Source organism: Salvelinus fontinalis, chromosome 40, assembly GCF_029448725.1.
Source record: "Salvelinus fontinalis isolate EN_2023a chromosome 40, ASM2944872v1, whole genome shotgun sequence".
In the NCBI taxonomy this organism is placed as follows: Eukaryota; Metazoa; Chordata; class Actinopteri; order Salmoniformes; family Salmonidae; genus Salvelinus; species Salvelinus fontinalis.
The window spans coordinates 2575945-2595195 of record NC_074704.1 but is presented as its reverse complement, the minus strand read 5'-3'; the positions used below and the strand labels follow the sequence as shown (position 1 = coordinate 2595195).

The 19251-nt window shown below is 45.7% G+C and overlaps 1 protein-coding gene across 1 annotated transcript; it reads left to right on the top strand.

The window, feature by feature from the left end:
- Window positions 1-131: 131 nt before the first annotated feature.
- Window positions 132-11451, top strand: LOC129839682 (cell death-inducing p53-target protein 1-like). The gene is made up of 5 exons (XM_055907248.1): window positions 132-1769; window positions 1895-1971; window positions 2171-2260; window positions 10908-11076; window positions 11265-11451. The coding sequence occupies exons 2-5, from the start codon at window positions 1911-1913 to the stop codon at window positions 11395-11397; spliced, it is 453 nt and encodes a 150-aa protein (XP_055763223.1). The 5' UTR covers window positions 132-1769; window positions 1895-1910; the 3' UTR covers window positions 11398-11451.
- Window positions 11452-19251: the final 7800 nt, after the last annotated feature.

Genomic DNA, 19251 nt, shown 5'->3' with positions numbered 1-19251 from the left:
CTCCCTCTTCCTCTAGGACAGACCTGAGGTGAAGACATCAGACACAGGTACTCCCTCTTCCTCTAGGACAGACCTGAGGTGTAGACATCAGACACAGAGTACTCCAGACCTGAGGTGTAGACATCAGACACAGAGTACTCCCTCTTCCTCTAGGACAGACCTGAGATGTAGACATCAGACACAGAGTACTCCCTCTTCCTCTAGGACAGACCTGAGGTCATCAGACACAGAGTACTCCCTCTTCCTCTAGGACAGACCTGAGGTGAAGACATCAGACACAGAGTACTCCCTCTTCCTCTAGGACAGACCTGAGGTGTAGACATCAGACACAGAGTACTCCCTCTTCCTCTAGGACAGACCTGAGGTGGAGACATCAGACACAGAGTACTCCCTCTTCCTCTAGGACAGACCTGAGGTGAAGACATCAGACACAGAGTACTCCCTCTTCCTCTAGGACAGACCTGAGGTGTAGACATCAGACACAGAGTACTCCCTCTTCCTCTAGGACAGACCTGAGGTGTAGACATCAGACACAGAGTACTCCCTCTTCCTCTAGGACAGACCTGAGATGTTAGCAGCAGAATCCTCCATTAGTATTAAAAGGAGGGAGTGAGAGAAAGACCAATTCTGTCTGACCTATTTTGTCCTTTCTTTTGTGACGGACCGGGGGGATAGCTGTGAGGAAACGTTACTGTCGGAACACCTCGCTACACAGGGGGACGTCACGTCCAAGTCATCTACTGTAACACTTGGCTATATACCGTGGGAACACCTCGCTACACAGGGGGACGTCATGTCCAAGTCATCTACTGTAACACTTGGCTATATACCGTGGCGGTACGGCAGCAAGTGGTTTACACACTGATCCTTTGGTAGGAGGGATAGTCTCATCTGCCACCCCAGTGATGTGTATCTGTGGAACACTACCAAGACTGGTTTTCGACATGACCTTTGAACTATCCCCGTTTGAAAGACAGGTCAAAGGCCCAGTTCAGTTGATGCTTGGGTATTTTTTATTTATATATATTTTTTTTTATTTAACCTTTATTTAACAAGGCAAGTCAGTTAAGAACAAATTCTTATTTACAATGAAGGCCTACTCTGGTCCTGGGTCAAAGTTAGCTAGAAGAGAAGAGGCAGGAAGAGCTGGTCCTGGAACAGTGCTTTGGGGCTGAAGCCCCCTTAGCTAGAAGAGAAGAGGCAGGAAGAGCTGGTCCTGGAACAGTGCTTTGGGGCTGAAGCCCCCTTAGCTAGAAGAGAAGAGGCAGGAAGAGCTGGTCCTGGAACAGTGCTTTGGGGCTGAAGCCCTTAGCTAGAAGAGAAGAGGTAGGAAGAGCTGGTCCTGGAACAGTGCTTCGAGGTTGAAGCCCTTAGCTAGAAGTCTGACTCAAACAGAATAAAACTGATCTCAGAGAACTTTAAGAAGTTAAGATGCAGATAAATACACACCGAAATATGTTACAGATGCGATAAACATTTTTTGTTTATATTTTGTCTTGCCCATTCACCCTCTGAATGGCACACATACACAATTCATAACTCAATTTTATCAAGGCTTAAAAATCATTCTTTACCCATCTTACCCACCTATTACCCATCAGTAATAGGGACTACTTCACCCTACTCCAACCTGCTCCTGTGGGAGTGGCCAGATCCACCTGAAACACACCTGTCTGTCAGCTGATCCAGGTGATGAGGTGACTGACCAATGAGGTGACAAGAGTGCCAATCAATGCTTCGATATGCTCTCTCAACGAGGTTTGAGACAGGTATTTGACGACTGTCTCAACGAGGTCTGGGGCAGATATTTAATTATCATGACCCTTGACTTATTTCCAGGAGGAAAAGGGCCTCGTCAATTATTGTGATCATTTTGTGGTTTCTCTCTCCTCAGCTGTCCAGCAGAGGCAATGGACACATCATTGAAGTCAGAGGAACCATGTCCTAACCCTCCTCCCTACTCCCTACCAGGTAAGACTCTACAGTACACGCTCCTCTCTCTCTTGTTGTTTCAGTCCAGGGTAAAGGAAATGACATGAGGATCTCTCTCTCTCTTGTTGTTTCAGTCCAGGGTAAAGGAGATGACATGAGGATCTCTCTCTCTTGTTGTTTCAGTCTAGGGTAAAGGATATGACATGAGGATCTCTCTCTCTCTCTCTTGTTGTTTCAGTCCAGGGTAAAGGAGATGACATTATCATCTCTCCCTTCACTCCTCCACCTGGTGCTGTGGGTTGCAGCTACATCAACCAGACCGCTACTGGTGAGTACACACACACAGCCTTCAGACTGTAGAATAATGGACACGCACAGCCTTCAGACTGTAGAATAATGGACACACACAGCCTTCAGACTGTAGAATAATGGACACACACAGCCTTCAGACTGTAGAATAATGGACACACACACAGCCTTCAGACTGTAGAATAATGATGGGGACACACACACAGCCTTCAGACTGTAGAATAATGATGGGGACACACACACAGCCTTCAGACTGTAGAATAATGATGGGGACACACACACAGCCTTCAGACTGTAGAATAATGATGGGGACACACACACAGCCTTCAGACTGTAGAATAATGGACACACACAGCCTTCAGACTGTAGAATAATGGACACACACACAGCCTTCAGACTGTAGAATAATGGACACACACAGCCTTCAGACTGTAGAATAATGGACACACACAGCCTTCAGACTGTAGAATAATGGACACACACAGCCTTCAGACTGTAGAATAATGATGGACACACACACAGCCTTCAGACTGTAGAATAATGGACACACACAGCCTTCAGACTGTAGAATAATGGACACACACAGCCTTCAGACTGTAGAATAATGGACACACACAGCCTTCAGACTGTAGAATAATGGACACACACAGCCTTCAGACTGTAGAATAATGGACACACACAGCCTTCAGACTGTAGAATAATGGACACACACAGCCTTCAGACTGTAGAATAATGGACACACACAGCCTTCAGACTGTAGAATAATGGACACACACAGCCTTCAGACTGTAGAATAATGGACACACACAGCCTTCAGACTGTAGAATAATGGACACACACAGCCTTCAGACTGTAGAATAATGGACACACACAGCCTTCAGACTGTAGAATAATGGACACACACAGCCTTCAGACTGTAGAATAATGGACACACACAGCCTTCAGACTGTAGAATAATGGACACACACAGCCTTCAGACTGTAGAATAATGGACACACACAGCCTTCAGACTGTAGAATAATGGACACACACACAGCCTTCAGACTGTAGAATAATGATGGACACACACACAGCCTTCAGACTGTAGAATAATGATGGACACACACACAGCCTTCAGACTGTAGAATAATGATGGACACACACACACAGCCTTCAGACTGTAGAATAATGATGGACACACACACACAGCCTTCAGACTGTAGAATAATGATGGACACACACACACAGCCTTCAGACTGTAGAATAATGATGGACACACACACACAGCCTTCAGACTGTAGAATAATGATGGACACACACACACAGCCTTCAGACTGTAGAATAATGATGGACACACACACACAGCCTTCAGACTGTAGAATAATGATGGACACACACACACAGCCTTCAGACTGTAGAATAATGATGGACACACACACACAGCCTTCAGACTGTAGAATAATGATGGACACACACACACAGCCTTCAGACTGTAGAATAATGATGGACACACACACACAGCCTTCAGACTGTAGAATAATGATGGACACACACACACAGCCTTCAGACTGTAGAATAATGATGGACACACACACACAGCCTTCAGACTGTAGAATAATGATGGACACACACACACAGCCTTCAGACTGTAGAATAATGATGGACACACACACACAGCCTTCAGACTGTAGAATAATGATGGACACACACACACAGCCTTCAGACTGTAGAATAATGATGGACACACACACACAGCCTTCAGACTGTAGAATAATGATGGACACACACACACAGCCTTCAGACTGTAGAATAATGATGGACACACACACACAGCCTTCAGACTGTAGAATAATGATGGGGACACACACACAGCCTTCAGACTGTAGAATAATGATGGGGACACACACACAGCCTTCAGACTGTAGAATAATGATGGGGACACACACACAGCCTTCAGACTGTAGAATAATGATGGGGACACACACACAGCCTTCAGACTGTAGAATAATGATGGGGACACACACACAGCCTTCAGACTGTAGAATAATGATGGGGACACACACACAGCCTTCAGACTGTAGAATAATGGACACACACACAGCCTTCAGACTGTAGAATAATGGACACACACACAGCCTTCAGACTGTAGAATAATGATGGGGACACACACACAGCCTTCAGACTGTAGAATAATGGACACACACACAGCCTTCAGACTGTAGAATAATGGACACACACACAGCCTTCAGACTGTAGAATAATGGACACACACACAGCCTTCAGACTGTAGAATAATGATGGACACACACACAGCCTTCAGACTGTAGAATAATGGACACACACACAGCCTTCAGACTGTAGAATAATGGACACACACACAGCCTTCAGACTGTAGAATAATGGACACACACACAGCCTTCAGACTGTAGAATAATGGACACACACACAGCCTTCAGACTGTAGAATAATGGACACACACACAGCCTTCAGACTGTAGAATAATGGACACACACACAGCCTTCAGACTGTAGAATAATGGACACACACACAGCCTTCAGACTGTAGAATAATGGACACACACACAGCCTTCAGACTGTAGAATAATGGACACACACACAGCCTTCAGACTGTAGAATAATGGACACACACACAGCCTTCAGACTGTAGAATAATGATGGACACACACACAGCCTTCAGACTGTAGAATAATGATGGACACACACACAGCCTTCAGACTGTAGAATAATGATGGACACACACACAGCCTTCAGACTGTAGAATAATGATGGACACACACACAGCCTTCAGACTGTAGAATAATGATGGACACACACACAGCCTTCAGACTGTAGAATAATGATGGACACACACACAGCCTTCAGACTGTAGAATAATGGACACACACACAGCCTTCAGACTGTAGAATAATGGACACACACACAGCCTTCAGACTGTAGAATAATGGACACACACACAGCCTTCAGACTGTAGAATAATGATGGACACACACACAGCCTTCAGACTGTAGAATAATGATGGGGACACACACACAGCCTTCAGACTGTAGAATAATGATGGGGACACACACACAGCCTTCAGACTGTAGAATAATGATGGGGACACACACACAGCCTTCAGACTGTAGAATAATGATGGGGACACACACACAGCCTTCAGACTGTAGAATAATGATGGGGACACACACACAGCCTTCAGACTGTAGAATAATGATGGGGACACACACACAGCCTTCAGACTGTAGAATAATGATGGGGACACACACACAGCCTTCAGACTGTAGAATAATGATGGGGACACACACACAGCCTTCAGACTGTAGAATAATGATGGGGACACACACACAGCCTTCAGACTGTAGAATAATGATGGGGACACACACACAGCCTTCAGACTGTAGAATAATGATGGGGACACACACACAGCCTTCAGACTGTAGAATAATGATGGGGACACACACACAGCCTTCAGACTGTAGAATAATGATGGGGACACACACACAGCCTTCAGACTGTAGAATAATGATGGGGACACACACACAGCCTTCAGACTGTAGAATAATGATGGGGACACACACACAGCCTTCAGACTGTAGAATAATGATGGGGACACACACACAGCCTTCAGACTGTAGAATAATGATGGGGACACACACACAGCCTTCAGACTGTAGAATAATGATGGGGACACACACACAGCCTTCAGACTGTAGAATAATGATGGGGACACACACACAGCCTTCAGACTGTAGAATAATGATGGGGACACACACACAGCCTTCAGACTGTAGAATAATGATGGGGACACACACACAGCCTTCAGACTGTAGAATAATGATGGGGACACACACACAGCCTTCAGACTGTAGAATAATGATGGGGACACACACACAGCCTTCAGACTGTAGAATAATGATGGGGACACACACACAGCCTTCAGACTGTAGAATAATGATGGGGACACACACACAGCCTTCAGACTGTAGAATAATGATGGGGACACACACACAGCCTTCAGACTGTAGAATAATGATGGGGACACACACACAGCCTTCAGACTGTAGAATAATGATGGGGACACACACACAGCCTTCAGACTGTAGAATAATGATGGGGACACACACACAGCCTTCAGACTGTAGAATAATGATGGGGACACACACACAGCCTTCAGACTGTAGAATAATGATGGGGACACACACACAGCCTTCAGACTGTAGAATAATGATGGGGACACACACACAGCCTTCAGACTGTAGAATAATGATGGGGACACACACACAGCCTTCAGACTGTAGAATAATGATGGGGACACACACACAGCCTTCAGACTGTAGAATAATGATGGGGACACACACACAGCCTTCAGACTGTAGAATAATGATGGGGACACACACACAGCCTTCAGACTGTAGAATAATGATGGGGACACACACACAGCCTTCAGACTGTAGAATAATGATGGGGACACACACACAGCCTTCAGACTGTAGAATAATGATGGGGACACACACACAGCCTTCAGACTGTAGAATAATGATGGGGACACACACACAGCCTTCAGACTGTAGAATAATGATGGGGACACACACACAGCCTTCAGACTGTAGAATAATGATGGGGACACACACACAGCCTTCAGACTGTAGAATAATGATGGGGACACACACACAGCCTTCAGACTGTAGAATAATGATGGGGACACACACACAGCCTTCAGACTGTAGAATAATGATGGGGACACACACACAGCCTTCAGACTGTAGAATAATGATGGACACACACACAGCCTTCAGACTGTAGAATAATGATGGACACACACACAGCCTTCAGACTGTAGAATAATGATGGACACACACACAGCCTTCAGACTGTAGAATAATGATGGACACACACACAGCCTTCAGACTGTAGAATAATGATGGACACACACACAGCCTTCAGACTGTAGAATAATGATGGACACACACACAGCCTTCAGACTGTAGAATAATGATGGACACACACACAGCCTTCAGACTGTAGAATAATGATGGACACACACACAGCCTTCAGACTGTAGAATAATGATGGACACACACACAGCCTTCAGACTGTAGAATAATGATGGACACACACACAGCCTTCAGACTGTAGAATAATGATGGACACACACACAGCCTTCAGACTGTAGAATAATGATGGACACACACACAGCCTTCAGACTGTAGAATAATGATGGACACACACACAGCCTTCAGACTGTAGAATAATGATGGACACACACACAGCCTTCAGACTGTAGAATAATGATGGACACACACACAGCCTTCAGACTGTAGAATAATGATGGACACACACACAGCCTTCAGACTGTAGAATAATGATGGACACACACACAGCCTTCAGACTGTAGAATAATGATGGACACACACACAGCCTTCAGACTGTAGAATAATGATGGACACACACACAGCCTTCAGACTGTAGAATAATGATGGACACACACACAGCCTTCAGACTGTAGAATAATGATGGACACACACACAGCCTTCAGACTGTAGAATAATGATGGACACACACACAGCCTTCAGACTGTAGAATAATGATGGACACACACACAGCCTTCAGACTGTAGAATAATGATGGACACACACACAGCCTTCAGACTGTAGAATAATGATGGACACACACACAGCCTTCAGACTGTAGAATAATGATGGACACACACACAGCCTTCAGACTGTAGAATAATGATGGACACACACACAGCCTTCAGACTGTAGAATAATGATGGACACACACACAGCCTTCAGACTGTAGAATAATGATGGACACACACACAGCCTTCAGACTGTAGAATAATGATGGACACACACACAGCCTTCAGACTGTAGAATAATGATGGACACACACACAGCCTTCAGACTGTAGAATAATGATGGACACACACACAGCCTTCAGACTGTAGAATAATGATGGACACACACACAGCCTTCAGACTGTAGAATAATGATGGACACACACACAGCCTTCAGACTGTAGAATAATGATGGACACACACACAGCCTTCAGACTGTAGAATAATGATGGACACACACACAGCCTTCAGACTGTAGAATAATGATGGACACACACACAGCCTTCAGACTGTAGAATAATGATGGACACACACACAGCCTTCAGACTGTAGAATAATGATGGACACACACACAGCCTTCAGACTGTAGAATAATGATGGACACACACACAGCCTTCAGACTGTAGAATAATGATGGACACACACACAGCCTTCAGACTGTAGAATAATGATGGACACACACACAGCCTTCAGACTGTAGAATAATGATGGACACACACACAGCCTTCAGACTGTAGAATAATGATGGACACACACACAGCCTTCAGACTGTAGAATAATGATGGACACACACACAGCCTTCAGACTGTAGAATAATGATGGACACACACACAGCCTTCAGACTGTAGAATAATGATGGACACACACACAGCCTTCAGACTGTAGAATAATGATGGACACACACACAGCCTTCAGACTGTAGAATAATGATGGACACACACACAGCCTTCAGACTGTAGAATAATGATGGACACACACACAGCCTTCAGACTGTAGAATAATGATGGACACACACACAGCCTTCAGACTGTAGAATAATGATGGGGACACACACAGCCTTCAGACTGTAGAATAATGATGGGGACACACACACAGCCTTCAGACTGTAGAATAATGATGGGGACACACACACAGCCTTCAGACTGTAGAATAATGATGGACACACACACAGCCTTCAGACTGTAGAATAATGATGGACACACACACAGCCTTCAGACTGTAGAATAATGATGGACACACACACAGCCTTCAGACTGTAGAATAATGATGGGGACACACACAGCCTTCAGACTGTAGAATAATGATGGGGACACACACAGCCTTCAGACTGTAGAATAATGATGGGGACACACACAGCCTTCAGACTGTAGAATAATGATGGGGACACACACAGCCTTCAGACTGTAGAATAATGATGGGGACACACACAGCCTTCAGACTGTAGAATAATGATGGACACACACAGCCTTCAGACTGTAGAATAATGATGGACACACAGCCTTCAGACTGTAGAATAATGATGGACACACAGCCTTCAGACTGTAGAATAATGATGGACACACAGCCTTCAGACTGTAGAATAATGATGGGGACACACACAGCCTTCAGACTGTAGAATAATGATGGGGACACACACAGCCTTCAGACTGTAGAATAATGATGGGGACACACACAGCCTTCAGACTGTAGAATGATGGACACACACACAGCCTTCAGACTGTAGAATGATGGACACACACACAGCCTTCAGACTGTAGAATAATGGACACACACACAGCCTTCAGACTGTAGAATAATGGACACACACAGCCTTCAGACTGTAGAATAATGGACACACACAGCCTTCAGACTGTAGAATAATGGACACACACAGCCTTCAGACTGTAGAATAATGGACACACACAGCCTTCAGACTGTAGAATAATGATGGGGACACACACAGCCTTCATTTAAAGAGGAGTCCATAATTTGTTTTCTAATGATCATGATCTTTTCCTCAAAGAAGTTCATGAATGTATTACTGCTGAAGTGAAAGCCATCCTCTCTTGGGGAATGCTGCTTTTTAGTTAGCTTTGCGACAGTATCAAAAATACATTTTGGATTATTATTATTATTTTCCTCAAGTTGGAAAAATAGGATGATCGAGCAGCAGTGAGGGCTCTTCGATACTGCACGGTACTGTCTTTCCAAGCAAGTCGGAAGACTTCCAGTTTGGTGTGGCGCCATTTCCGTTCCAATTTTCTGGAAGCTTGCTTCAGAGCTCGGGTATTTTCTGTATACCAGGGAGCTAGTTTCTTATGACAAATGTTTTTAGTTTTTAGGGGTGCTACTGCATCTAGGGTATTGTGCAAGGTTAAATTGAGTTCCTCAGTTAGGTGGCTAACTCATTGTTGTCCTCTGACGTCCTTGGGTAGGCAGAGGGAGTCTGGAAAGGCATCAAGGAATCTTGGGGTTGTCTGAGAATTAATAGCACGACTTTTGATGCTCCTTGGTTGGGGTCTGAGCAGATTATTTGTTGCGATTGCAAACGTAATAAAATGGTGGTCCGATAGTCCAGGATTATGAGGAAAAACATTAAGATCCACAACATTTATTCCATGGGACAAAACTAGGTCCAGAGAATGACTGTGACAGTGAATAGGTCCAGAGACATGTTGGACAAAACCCACTGAGTCGATGATGGCTCCGAAAGCCTTTTGGAGTGGGTCTGTGGACTTTTCCATGTGAATATTAAAATCACCAAAAATTTGAATATTATCTGCTATGACTACAAGGTCCGATAGGAATTCAGGGAACTCAGTGAGGAACGATGTATATGGCCCAGGCCTGTAAACAGTAGCTATAAAAAGTGATTGAGTAGGCTGAATAGATTTCATGACTAGAAGCTCAAAAGACGAAAACGTCTTTTTTTTTTTGTAAATTTTAATTTTGCTGTTGTAAATGTTACCAACACCTCCGTCCAACCCCCTCGTTCTCTCAGGTTGTGCCCCCCCCCCCCCCCAGACAGAGGCTTGGATCTAACCCCTTATCTAACCCCCTTGTTCTCTCAGGTGTTGCTAGCCCCCCCAGACAGAGGGTTGTCCAGCACTATGAGACAGAGCTGGGTGATTCTCCTGGTCTCATCAGATGTCCTTCCTGTCAGAACCAGGTGATGAGTGATGTCACTCACCACGCTGGAACCTTCTCCTGGACCATGTGTCTGGTGTTCATCCTCTGTGGGTGAGGAGACACACACTCCATCTCAGTTACACACACACACTCACACACACTCCATCTCAGTTACACACACACACACACACACACACACACACACACACACACACACACACACCTTCTCAGTTACACACACACACACTCCGTCTCAGCTCCAGACACCAGCAGGTATATTGACTCTCCTGTCCCTCCAGGTTGTTGCTAGGATGCTGTCTGATCCCGTTTTTCTTCAGGAGTTTCAAGGATGCCCATCACACCTGCCCTCGCTGTCGCATGGTGCTTCACGTCCACAGGAAGAGCTGTTGCCCCATGACCTCTGACCCCTGACCCTAGGCGGGAGGAGGGGTCACCCCGGTCACGCCTGATATGGGGGGGGGGGGGGGGGGGGGGGTGTATAATGTGTGCATAACTAACGGAACCCTACTCCCTATATAGTGTACAACTTTCCACTAGGCCCCATAGGAGTACGACCATAGGGCCTGGTTAAAAGTAGTGCACTATATAGGGGAGACTGTAGCTGGGCTTAGTGGACTATATAGGGGAGATTAAGCAGGGCTTAGTGCACTATATAGAGGAGACTCTAGCAGGGCTTAGTGCACTATATGGTGGAAACTGTAGCAGGGCTTAGTGCACTATATAGGGGAGACTGTAGCAGGGCTTAGTGCACTATATACGGGAGACTGTAGCACTTCTGACACAGGGATTATGGCACTATATAGGGGAGACTGTAGCAGGGCTTAGGGCACTATATATGGGAGACTGTAGCAGGGCTTAGTGCACTATATAGGGTAGACTTTAGCAGGGCTTAGTGCACTATATAGGGGAGACTGTAGCAGGGCTTAGTGCACTATATGGTGGAAACTGTAGCAGGGCTTAGTGCACTATATAGGGGAGACTCTATCAGGGCTTAGTGCACTATATAGGGGAGACTGTAGCAGGGCTTAGTGCACTATATAGGGGAGACTGTAGCAGGGCTTAGTGCACTATATAGGGGAGACTGTAGCAGGGCTTAGTGCGCTATATAGGGGAGACTGTAGCAGGGCTTAGGGCACTAAATAGGGGAGACTGTAGCAGGGCTTAGGGCACTATATAGGGGAGACTGTAGCAGGGCTTAGTGCGCTATATAGGGGAGACTCTAGCAGGGCTTGGTGCACTATATAGGGGAGACTGTAACGGAACCCCTATATAGCTAACGGAACCCTACTCCCTATATAGTGTACAACTTTCCACTAGGCCCCATAGGAGTACGACCATAGGGCCTGGTTAAAAGTAGTGCACTATATAGGGGAGACTGTTACTGGGCTTAGTGGACTATATAGGGGAGATTGAGCAGGGCTTAGTGGAATATATAGGGGAGATTGTAGCAGGGCTTAGTGGACTATATAGGGGAGACTGTAGCAGGGCTTTGGGCACTAAATAGGGGAGACTGTAGCAGGGCTTAGGGCACTATATAGGGGAGACTGTAGCAGGGCTTAGGGCACTATATAGGGGAGACTGTAGCACGTCTGATGCAGGGCTTAGTGCACTATATGGTGGAAACTGTAGCAGGGCTTAGTGCGCTATATAGGGGAGACTGTAGCAGGGCTTAGGGCACTATATAGGGGAGACTGTAGCAGGGCTTAGTGCGCTATATAGGGGAGACTGTAGCAGGGCTTATTTCGCTATATAGGGGAGACTGTAGCAGGGCTTAGTGCACTATATAGGGGAGACTGTAGCAGGGCTTAGTGCACTATATAGGGGAGACTGTAGCAGGGCTTAGTGCACTATATAGGGGAGACTGTAGCAGGGCTTAGTGCACTATATAGGGGAGACTGTAGCAGGGCTTAGTGCACTATATAGGGGAGACTGTAGCAGGGCTTAGTGCACTATATAGGGGAGACTGTAGCAGGGCTTAGTGCACTATATAGGGGAGACTGTAGCAGGGCTTAGTGCACTATATAGGGGAGACTGTAGCAGGGCTTAGTGCACTATATAGGGGAGACTGTAGCAGGGCTTAGTGCACTATATAGGGGAGACTGTAGCAGGGCTTAGTGCACTATATAGGGGAGACTGTAGCAGGGCTTAGTGCACTATATAGGGGAGACTGTAGCAGGGCTTAGTGCACTATATAGGGGAGACTGTAGCAGGGCTTAGTGCACTATATAGGGGAGACTGTAGCAGGGCTTAGTGCACTATATAGGGGAGACTGTAGCAGGGCTTAGTGCACTATATAGGGGAGACTGTAGCAGGGCTTAGTGCACTATATAGGGGAGACTGTAGCAGGGCTTAGTGCACTATATAGGGGAGACTGTAGCAGGGCTTAGTGCACTATATACGGGAGACTGTAGCACGTCTGACACAGGGATTATGGCACTATATAGGGGAGACTGTAGCAGGGCTTAGGGCACTATATAGGGGAGACTGTAGCAGGGCTTAGTGCACTATATAGGGGAGACTGTAGCAGGGCTTAGTGCACTATATAGGGGAGACTGTAGCAGGGCTTAGTGCACTATATAGGGGAGACTGTAGCAGGGCTTAGTGCGCTATATAGGGGAGACTGTAGCAGGGCTTAGTGCGCTATATAGGGGAGACTGTAGCAGGGCTTAGTGCGCTATATAGGGGAGACTGTAGCAGGGCTTAGTGCACTATTTGGTGAAACTGTAGCAGGGCTTAGTGCACTATATAGGGGAGACTGTAGCAGGGCTTAGTGCACTATATACGGGAGACTGTAGCACGTCTGACACAGGGATTATGGCACTATATATGGGAGACTGTAGCAGGGCTTAGGGCACTATATATGGGAGACTGTAGCAGGGCTTAGTGCACTATATAGGGTAGACTTTAGCAGGGCTTAGTGCACTATATAGGGGAGACTGTAGCAGGGCTTAGTGCACTATATAGGGGAGACTGTAGCAGGGCTTAGTGTACTATATATGGGAGACTGTAGCAGGGCTTATTGCACTATATGGTGGAAACTGTAGCAGGGCTTAGTGCACTATATACGGGAGACTGTAGCAGGGCTTAGTGCACTATATAGGGATAACTGTAGCACGTCTGATGCAGGGCTTAGTGCACTATATAGGGGAGACTGTAGCAGGGATTAGTGCACTATATAGGGGAGACTGTAGTAGGGCTTAGTGCACTATATACGGGAGACTGTAGCAGGGCTAAGGGCACTATATAGGGGAGACTGTAGCAGGGCTTAGTGCACTATATACGGGAGACTGTAGCACGTCTGACACAGGGATTAGGGCACTATATAGGGGAGACTGTAGCAGGGCTTGGTGCACTATATAGGGGAGACTGTAGCAGGGCTTAGTGCACTATATAGGGGAGACTGTAGCAGGGCTTCGTGCGCTATATACGGGAGACTGTAGCACGTCTGACACAGGGATAATGGCACTATATATGGGAGACTGTAGCAGGGCTTAGGGCACTATATAGGGGAGACTGTAGCAGGGCTTAGTGCACTATATACGGGAGACTGTAGCACGTCTGACACAGGGATTAGGGCACTATATAGGGGAGACTGTAGCAGGGCTTGGTGCACTATATAGGGGAGACTGTAGCAGGGCTTAGTGCACTATATAGGGGAGACTGTAGCAGGGCTTCGTGCGCTATATAGGGGAGACTGTAGCAGGGCTTAGGGCACTATATCGGGGAGACTGTAGCAGGGCTTAGGGCACTATATAGGGGAGACTGTAGCAGGGCTTAGTGGACTATATAGGGGAGACTGTAGCAGGGCTTAGTGCACTATATAGGGGAGACTGTAGCACGTCTGATGCAGGGCTTATATCATCTAGTCTCTATAGCACCGCCTGCTGGTGTCTGAAGCAGGGCTTATATCATCTAGTCTCTATAACACCGCCTGCTGGTGTCTGAAGCAGGGCTTATATCATCTAGTCTCTATAACACCGCCTGCTGGTGTCTGAAGCAGGGATTATATCATCTAGTCTCTATAGCACCGCCTGTTTGTGTCTGAAGCAGGGCTTATAACATCTAGTCTCTATAGCACCGCCTTCTGGTGTCTGACGCAGGGCTTATATCATCTAGTCTCTATAGCACCGCCTGTTGGTGTCTGAAGCAGGGCTTATATCATCTAGTCTCTATAGCACCGCCTGTGCCTAATCTGTGATGTTACCTTTTAAACAATGTCTTTCTTTTTCAACCTGTTCTGTAAAGACTTAATAATAATAATAATAAATCATGCTTTTTAATAACATGTCCCAGTTGATCTGTGTGTTATTAGGAATAACTTTTCAAAATGATGAATTATATATATATATATATATATATATATATATATATTAGTACCATGAAAGTTTTAGAACACCTACTCATTCCAGGGTTTCTTTATTTTTTAATATTTTCTTCATTGTAAAACAATAGAGAAAACATCAGAACTATAAAATAAGACACATGGAGTCATGTCATAACCAAAAAGTGTTAAACAAATCAAAATACATGTTATATTTGAGATTCTTCAAAGTAGCCAGCTTTTCCCTTGATGACAGCTTTGCATACTCTTGGAATTCTCTTAACCAGCTTCATGAGGTAGTCACCTGGAATGCATTTCAATTAACAGGTGTGCCTTGTTAAGTTAATTTGTGGAATTTCTTTCCTTCTAAATGTGTTTGAGCCAATCAGTTATGTTGTGAGAAGGTAGGGGTGGTATACAGAATTTAGCCCTATTTGGTAAAAGAACTTAGAACATTTCTTCAAGTGCAGTCGCAAAAACCATCAAACTCTATGATGAAACTGGCTCATGAGGACCGCCACAGGAAAGGAAGAACCAGAGTTACCTCTGCTGCAGAGGATAAGTTCATTAGAGTTAACTGCACCTCAGATTGCAGCCCAAATAAATGCTTCACAGAGGTCAAGTAACAGACACATTTCAACATCAACTGTGAAACAGGCCTTCAGGGTCGAATTGCTGCAAAGAAACCACTACTAAAGGAGACCAATAATAAGAAGAGACTTGCATGGGCCAAGATAACAAGATCAATAGACATTAGACCAGTGGAAATCTGTCATTTGGACTGGAGTCCAAATTTGACATTTTTGGTGTCTTTGTGAGACGCAGAGAAGGTGAACGGATGACCACCACATGTCTGGTTCCCACCGTGAAGCATGGAGGAGGAGGAGGTGTGATGGTGTGTGGATGCTTTGCTGGTGACTCTGTCTGGGATTTAATTAGAATCCAAGGTACACTTAACCAGCATTGCTACCACAGCATTCTGCAGTGATACGCCATCCCATCTGGTTTGCGCTTTGTGGGACTATCGTTTGTTTTTCAACAGGACAATGACCCAGCACACCTTCAGGTTGTGTAAGGACTATTTGACCAAGAAGGAGCGTGCTGCCTCAGATGACCTGGCCTCCACAACTACCAGACAACCCAATTGAGATGGTTTGGGATGAGTTGGACAGCAGAGTGAAGGAAAAGCAGCCAACAAGTGCTCAGCATATGTGGGAACTCCTTCAACACTGTTGGAAAAGCATTCCAGGTGAAGCTGGTTGAGAGAATGCCAAGAGTGTGCAAAGCTGTCATCAAGGCAAAGAGTGGCTAGTTTGAAGAATCGAAAATATACTTTGATTTGTTTAACACTCTTTTGGTCACTACATGATTCCTTATGTGTTATCTCATAGTTGATGTCTTCACTATTATTACAGTTTAGAACATGTAGAACATAGTAAAAACAAAGAAAACACCTGGATTGAGTAGGTGTGTCCAAACTTTTGACTGGTACTGTATCTATCTCTGTCTCTGTCTCTCTACCTCTACCTCTCTGTCTCTCTACCTCTCTCTCTCTCTCTCTCTCTACCTCTCTCTCTGCCTCTCTCTATCTCTCTACCTCTCTCTCTCTCTACCTCTACCTCTCTCTCTACCTCTCTCTCTCTCTCTCTCTCTCTCTCTCTCTCTCTACCTCTCTCTCTCTACCTCTCTCTCTCTCTCTCTCTACCTCTCTCTCTACCTCTCTCTGTCTCTCTACCTCTCTCTCTCTCTCTACCTCTACCTCTCTCTCTACCTCTCTCTCTCTCTACCTCTCTCTCTACCTCTACCTCTACCTCTCTCTATCTCTCTACCTCTCTCTCTCTCTACCTCTACCTCTCTCTCTACCTCTCTCTCTCTCTCTCTCTCTCTCTCTCTCTCTCTACCTCTCTCTCTCTACCTCTCTCTCTCTCTCTCTCTATCTCTCTCTCTACCTCTCTCTCTCTCTACCTCTCTCTCTCTCTCTACCTCTCTCTCTCTCTCTACCTCTACCTCTCTCTCTACCTCTCTCTCTCTCTCTCTCTCTCTCTCTGTCTCTCTACCTCTACCTCTCTCTCTACCTCTCTCTGTCTCTCTACCTCTACCTCTCTCTCTACCTCTCTCTGTCTCTCTACCTCTACCTCTCTGTCTTCCTACCTCTCTCTCTCTCTCTACCTCTCTCTACCTCTCTCTCTCTCTCTCTCTCTCTCTGTCTCTCTACCTCTACCTCTCTCTCTACCTCTCTCTGTCTCTCTACCTCTACCTCTCTCTCTACATCTCTGTCTCTCTACCTCTCTCTCTCTCTCTACCTCTCTCTCTACCTCTGCCTCTCTTTCTACCTCTCTCTCTCTACCTCTACCTCTCTCTCTACCTCTCTCTCTCTCTCTCTCTCTCTCTCTCTCTCTCTCTCTCTCTCTCTAGGTGACATCTCCAATATGGAATCGTTATTAGGAATAACTGTTCAATGTGATAAATGTGTATATAATATATGTACATTCATCTACACTGTAGAGCAGTGTCACGTCATCCCTCTGAAATGTCTTCTCACAACACTGACTCATAGTGACCTTTAGCTTGGGGTGTAGTCACAACACTGACTCATAGTTACCTTTAGCTTGGGGTGTAGTCACAACACTGACTCATAGTGACCTTTAGCTTGGAGTGTAGTCACAACACTGACTCATAATGACCTTTAGCTTGAAGTGTAGTCACAACCCTGACTCATAGTGACCTTTAGCTGGGGTGTAGTCACAACACTGACTCATAGTGACCTTTAGCTTGGGGTGTAGTCACAACACTGACTCATAGTGACCTTTAGCTTGGGGTGTAGTCACAACCCTGACTCATAGTGACCTTTAGCTTGGGGTGTAGTCACAACACTGACTCATAGTGACCTTTAGCTTGGAGTGTAGTCACAACACTGACTCATAGTGACCTTTAGCTTGAAGTGTAGTCACAACCCTGACTCATAGTGACCTTTAGCTGGGGTGTAGTCACAACACTGACTCATAGTGACCTTTAGCTTGGGGTGTAGTCACAACACTGACTCATAGTGACCTTTAGCTTGGGGTGTAGTCACAACCCTGACTCATAGTGACCTTTAGCTTGGGGTGTAGTCACAGCACTGACTCATCGTGACCTTTAGCTTGGGGTGTAGTCACAACACTAGGACCCATAACTTCACCTAAAAACAACATAGACCCTACTGTAGGACCCATAACTTCACCTAACAACAACATAGACCTACTGTAGGACCCATAACTTCACCTAACAACAACATAGACCTACTGTAGGACCCATAACTTCACATAACAATAACATAGACCTACTGTAGGACCCATAACTTCACCTAACAACATAGACCACAGCTACTCTTCCTGGGGTTTATTATGGATCCCCATTAGTTCCTGCCAAGGCAACAGCTACTCTTCCTGGGGTTTATTATGGATCCCCATTAGTTCCTGCCAAGGCAACAGCTACTCTTCCTGGGGTTTATTATGAATCCCCATTAGTTCCTGTCAAGACAGCAGCTACTCTTCCTGGGGTTTATTATGGATCCCCATTAGTTCCTGCCAAGGCAACAGCTACTCTTCCTGGGGTTTATTATGAATCCCCATTAGTTCCTGTCAAGACAGCAGCTACTCTTCCTGGGGTTTATTATGGATCCCCATTAGTTCCTGTCAAGACAGCAGCTACTCTTCCTGGGGTTTATTATGGATCCCCATTAGTTCCTGTCAAGACAGCAGCTACTCTTCCTGGGGTTTATTATGGACCCCCATTAGTTCCTGCCAAAGCAACAGCTACTCTTCCTGGGGTTTATTATGAATCCCCATTAGTTCCTGCCAAAGCAACAGCTACTCTTCCTGGGGTTTATTATGGATCCCCATTAGTTCCTGCCAAGGCAGCAGCTACTCTTCCAGGGGTTTATTATGGACCCCCATTAGTTCCTG